Source organism: Abramis brama (assembly GCF_963993115.1).
Source record: "Abramis brama genome assembly, chromosome: 10".
In the NCBI taxonomy this organism is placed as follows: Eukaryota; Metazoa; Chordata; class Actinopteri; order Cypriniformes; family Leuciscidae; genus Abramis; species Abramis brama.
In genome coordinates, this window is record NC_139972.1 from 5,529,344 (window position 1) to 5,535,700 (window position 6,357).

The following is a 6,357-nucleotide window of genomic DNA, read 5'->3' on the forward strand; positions in this document are numbered from 1 at the left end:
ACCAATGCAGTGATGATAAAATTGGTGTTATATGATCATATTTTCTTGATCTAGTTAGAACTCTAGCAGCTGCATTTTGAACTAACTGTAGCTTGTTTATTGAGGATGCAGGACAACCAGCTAATAAAGCATTACAGTAATCTAGTCTCGAGGTCATGAATGCATGAACTAACTTTTCTGCATCAGAAACTGATAGCATATTACGTAGCTTAGCAATGTTTCTAAGGTGGAAAAAGGCTGTTTTTGTAACATACGAAATATGATTTTCAAAAGACAGGTTGCAGTCTAGTATAACACCCAGGTCTTTTACTGTAGAGGATAAAGTAACAGGACATCCTACGATGTCAAAGTTGTATTGTGAGAGGTTTTGTGGGCGGTTTTTTGAACCGACAAGTATTACCTCTGTCTTGTCTGGATTTAATAAAAGAAAATTACGCGTCATCCAATCTTTTATATCTTTAACACACTCTGTCAATTTGGATAATTTAGCGTTTTCATTCGGCCGTGATGAAATATAGATTTGAGTGTCATCAGCATAACAATGGAAACTAATTCCATGTTTCCTTATAATATTTCCAAGTGGCAGCATATATATTGAGAATAACAGAGGGCCTAACACAGATCCCTGCGGCACTCCATAGTTTACTGGAGTTATGATCGATTTTTCTCCATTTAAATAGACAAAATGGTAGCGGTCAGATAAGTATGATCTGAACCAACTTAATGCTTGTCCTTGAACACCAGTATAATTGTGTAGTCGATCTAAGAGTATTGTGTGATCTATAGTATCGAACGCAGCACTAAGATCGAGTAAAACTAGTATTGAGATACAGCCTTGGTCAGATGCTAAAAGTAAATCATTTGTGATTTTAACGAGCGCAGTTTCAGTGCTATGATGCGGCCTGAATCCAGACTGAAACTTTTCATAGATGTCATTTTCTTGCAAGAAAGAGCCCAGTTGAGTGGACACAACTTTTTCTAGTATTTTAGACATAAATGGAAGATTTGAAATGGGTCTATAATTTGCTAGATTATTATGATCTAATTGTGGTTTCTTAATGAGAGGTTTTATAACTGCCAGTTTAAATGTTGTTGGAACATGACCTAAAGATAAAGACGAGTTAATAATATTGAGGAGGGGCTCTTCCACTATAGGTAACACTTCTTTCAGTAGTTTAGTTGGTATAGGATCTAATAAACATGTTGTTGTTTTAGATGAAGTGATAAGTTTATTTAACTCTTTTTGTTCTATAGTTGTAAAGCACTGTAATTGTTCTTGCGGGGGGATAATTGAGGCTGAATTATAAGGCGCGATTGAGGATTGAACGTTTACAATTGTGGTTCTGATGTTTTCTATTTTCTCAGTGAAGAACTTCATGAAATCATTACTACTAAACTGTAACGGGATATTTTGTTCGGGTGACGTCTGTTTATTTGTTAGTCTAGCCACGGTGCTAAATAAAAACCTAGGATTGGTTTGGTTTGGTTATATAAAACAGAGAGTTCTAGCTCTACACCAACTACTAACTTTAATTTACATGACACCACTAGATCCACTAGGAAGACATTTAATAAAATAAAGTTTATAAATTAAACTTGTAAAAAATAAAAAAATAAATTAAACTTTTATAAAAAAAATTTAATATTTTTTTTTAATATTTTGGTCACACTTTATTTTACAGTGTCCTTGTTACATGTTTTACATGTACTTACCATAGTAATAACAGTAAATTATGCATAATTACGTGCAACTAACCCTCAACCAAACCCTAATCCTAACCTAAACACATGTTGTAAGTACATGTTGTTAATTAATATTACTCAGTACTTAAATATATAATTACACTGTAACAATGACACCTTAAAATAAAGTGTAACCAATATTTTTATTAAAAAGCAACAAGGCACTGGAGGCCATTTTATATTGAGCTCAAAGAAATATGTCATATACATACACTACCATTCAAAAGATCATTTAATGTTTTTTTAAATAAGGCTGCATTTATTTGATTATAAGTAAAACATTGTGAAATATTATTTTGGTTTTCTATGTGAATATATGTTAAAGTGTAATTTATTCCTGTGATCAAAGCTGAATTTTCAGCATCATTACTCCAGTCTTCAGTGTCACATGATCCTTCAGAAATCAGTATAATATGATGATTTGATGATCAAGAAACATTTATGATTATTATCAGTGTTGAAAATAGTTCATATTTTTGTGGAAACTGTGATTCATTTTATTTTTCAGGATTCTTTGATGAATAGAAAGTTCTAAAGAACAACATTTATTTGAAATAGAATCTTTTGTAACATTATAAATGTCACTTTTGATCAATTTAATGCATTCTTGCTGATTAAAAGTATTCATTTCTTTGAGAAAAAAAATCTTTTGAACAGTAGCGTATGTAATTCCTCATGACTTTTCATATCACCATGTGATAAAACAAAAAAATCTCATGATTTAGGTCACACTCACCAACAGCGAGTAGCAGATTTTGAATCCTGGTCTTGCTACGAAGTAATCGTCTGATTTGAAGGTGATTTTGATGAGGTTTGTTTTGGATGTGATCCGTGATGGAAATCTTTGACCGCACCAGCGGCCCCAGATGATGGTGCTGGTTTCAGAAATATCCTCCACTTCCACATAATCATACCTGAAAACACACACACAAACACACACACACCTGTCAGTGCATCACACGCACAGGTAAATGATTTGCATATGTCTGAACGGGTCTGAAGTTGGTTTCCAGCCCCACAGCTGTTAAAGTGCCCCTATCATGCTTTGTCAGATATTATTTTTCATGTAGTGTGTAATATAGCTGAGGACTAAACGAGTTTATGCTGTTTTCTGCGCTGGTCATTTATACTCACTCACTGTGTATCAAGTGCTGAGGAAGATCCAGAGCTGAAATTCAGATATGTGCATTTCATTTCTGACACTTGCTGTAAGTGGTCGACCAATCAGTACAGACTGGGATATCCAACCAATCAGAGCAGAGCAGCTCTCGGAGGGGCGGGGTTTAGAGAGACTGAATCTTTAAACAAAGCGTTTCAGACACTGAGAGAAAAGAGCTGATGCTGAAATGTATATTATGAGAAAATGAAAGTGTTTTTTGACCTGGGATGCATGTACAACTATTGTTGGAGAGTCCAAAACAACATTAGGAACCTTTAAAATAGCATAATAAGGACTCTTTATTTGAAATTATATTTCTCAAAATGCATGTGAAGACAATTGGATGTTCCTATGTTTTTTGTACAGGGAAGTGTTATTTTTAGTTTTATTTATATATTGTAGTATTTATTAATATTTTGAATTAGCTTTTATGTTAATTTTTTCATTTACATTTGTAGTAATTTTGTAATCTTTTTTTAATTGTTCTATTTAGCTTTATTTGTATTTTAGTTTTAGTAATTTTAGTACTTCAACTTAAATGTAAACTAAGGTTACATTGAAAAATGTTTTAATGCTTTATTTCAATTAAGGACAATGACAATGCAGTGATTGGAAACGTGATTATTTTTATTTATATCATAGATATAGCACAGACATTTATATACACGTAATACATCAAGATTCTTTTCTTTTCTCCTCTTTGACTTCTTGTCTCTTTCTCATCCTCTAAATTCACCTCGTCTCTCATCTCAGATTTTTTTCCTGCTTTATTTTTAGTCCTGACATCTCGAGGGTCTTTGTAAAATATCGGATTCGCAGTAAAACCATCTAACCTCAAGGACAAACTCGTAACCCGAGACTCACTCCACACACATTGTGGTCAGATACTCGCTCTGATTGGCTTTATGCTCATTAAATATTCATATCATGTTTTAACTCTTCAGGTCATTATTTCTAGTTTAGAAATGCAGACTCAAAACCACAGGATTCGGAGAACTAAACCTGTTATGTCACAACACGAGTTAACCACGTAGGATATTAAGCTCCTGGATCACAGATCCTATGAATTAATCAGATTTTAGAGCTAGAGCTTTAAATTTAAATGCTTGTTAAACTGTTAAATATTTACCAGCTAGACCAACCAATGGTAGTTCTGAACACCCCTTTAAAACTCTTTAAATAGATCCAATTAATTATTCATGAACTCATCAGTCCGAAGCTCCGCCCTCACCTGCAGACTCCATTCTCCGCCTCCACTTAAAACTCTTAGATCAAATTAATTATTCATGAGCTCATCAGTCCAAAGCTCCGCCCTCACCTGCAGACTCCATTCTCCGCCTCCACTTAAAACTCTTAGATCAAATTAATTATTCATGAGCTCATCAGTCCAAAGCTCCGCCCTCACCTGCAGACTCCATTCTCCACCTCCACTTAAAACTCTTAGATCAAATTAATTATTCATGAGCTCATCAGTCCAAAGCTCCGCCCTCACCTGCAGAGTCCATTCTCCGCCTCCATTTAAAACTCTTAGATCGAATTAATTATTCATGAACTCATCAGTCCGAAGCTCCGCCCTCACCTGCAGACTCCATTCTTGCCTCCACTTAAAACTCTTAGATATAATTAATTATTCATGAACTCATCAGTCTGAAGCCCCGCCCTCACCTGCAGACTCCATTCTCCGCCTCCACTTAAAACTTAGATCTAATTAATTATTCATGAGCCTCAGTCTGAAGCTCCGCCCTCACCTGCAAACTCCATTCTCCGCCTCCACTTAAAACTCTTAGATCTAATTGATTATTCATTAGCTCATCAGTCCGAAGCTCCGCCCTCACCTGCAGATTCCATTCTCCGCCTCTTCCAGTCCAAACTGAGCGTCGAACTCCAGCAGGATTCGTGTGTGTGCAGGCGAGAGCAGTTTCCATGACAACAGCAGGTTGCGAGGGTACGAGTTGGGGAAGCGCGGGCTCTGGACGTGACCTCCGCTCTTGACCATTATGACCTCTTCCTTCCGGTACAAGTCTGTGAGGCGATTGCTGTCTGTTACTGGTCACAACTTGGATAGGTTAGTGTGTTTACTCTTGGAGACAAACAAACACACACACACACACACACACACACACAGATATATACAAATACAACACATACAAAGGTAAGAATCCGTTTAATTTCAGTTCATCCCAGTTCAGTTACAGGATAAATTTAGATCAGAAAATGAATCTAATTCTCTACAGGAAAATAGACTAAATCACTTCTAATTTTCTAAAGGAAAAGAACCAAAGTCACTTTTGATGCAAAGCAAACAAATTCGCTTCTGATTGGATTCACACACACACATAAAAAAAAAAAAACTTTTCACTTCTAATTCTGTTCAGGAAGTGAAATGAAATTACTTCTAATGCTCTTTGGGAAGTGATCTGAATTCACTTCTGATTCAGGAAACACCCAAAGCAAACTAAATTTAATCTGATTGTCTTCACACAAAAAAATAATTTTAATTCTGTTCAGAAAGTGAACTAAATTTGCTCTTTGGGAAGTTATCTGAATTCACTTTTTTTCAGAAAAACAACTAAAGTCACTTTAGATTATCTTCAGATCCAGAAGCAAATTGAGTTTGCTTTAATTCTCTTGGGGAAAAGAACAGAATTCACTTCTGATTCTCTTGGGAAAAAAACTGAATTCACTTCTGATTCTCTTGGGGAAAAACTTAATTCACTTCTGATTCTCTTGGGGAAAAAAACTGAATTCACTTCTGATTCTCTTGGGGAAAAACTTAATTCACTTCTGATTCTCTTGGGGAAAAGAACAGAATTCACTTCTGATTCTCTTGGGGAAAAAACTGAATTCACTTCTGATTCTCTTGGGGAAAAAACTGAATTCACTTCTGATTCTCTTGGGGAAAAGAACTGAATTCACTTCTGATTCTCTTCGGGAAAATAACAGAATTCACTTCTGATTCTCTTCGGGAAAAGAACAGAATTCACTTCTGATTCTCTTTGGGAAAAAACTGAATTCACTTCTGATTCTCTTCGGGAAAAAACTGAATTCACTTCTGATTCTCTTGGGGAAAAGAACAGAATTCACTTCTGATTCTCTTGGGGAAAAAACTGAATTCACTTCTGATTCTCTTGGGGAAAATAACAGAATTCACTTTTGATTCTCTTGGGGAAAAGAATATGACTTTTCAGAAAAGTAAACTGAATTAACATCTGAAGGAGTCAAACCGAAATCCCTTCTGATTCTCTTCAGGAAAAACAATCAATTAACTATTAGATTTTGATCCTAATATCTGAACTGAATTCACTGAAATGAACCACAGAATCTCTGAAAGAACATGAAACACACAAACATCAAACATAAGCAACACGAAAAGTAAGACAGAATAAGGTGACGACGGCTCTTCAGAAACAGACAGGCCCCACAAAGGTAAAATATTAAAAATAGCAGAAGTTATG

The 6,357-nt window shown here is 35.3% G+C and overlaps 1 protein-coding gene across 3 annotated transcripts in view; it reads right to left on the reverse strand.

The window, feature by feature from the left end:
- pdgfd (platelet derived growth factor d) overlaps nucleotides 1-6,357 on the reverse strand; it is a 36,995-nt gene that overhangs the window by 21,815 nt on the left and 8,823 nt on the right. The window contains exons 2-3 of one of the 3 annotated variants that reach the window (XM_084126244.1): nucleotides 4,738-4,942; nucleotides 2,480-2,657 (exon numbers count right to left, since the gene is read on the reverse strand). In XM_084126244.1, coding sequence (XP_083982370.1) covers nucleotides 2,480-2,657; nucleotides 4,738-4,942 — 383 coding nt within the window. Of the gene's footprint in view, nucleotides 1-2,479; nucleotides 2,658-4,737; nucleotides 4,949-6,357 lie in introns of all 3 variants that reach the window. The other 2 variants (XM_084126243.1, XM_084126245.1) reach the window with 2 other exon arrangements.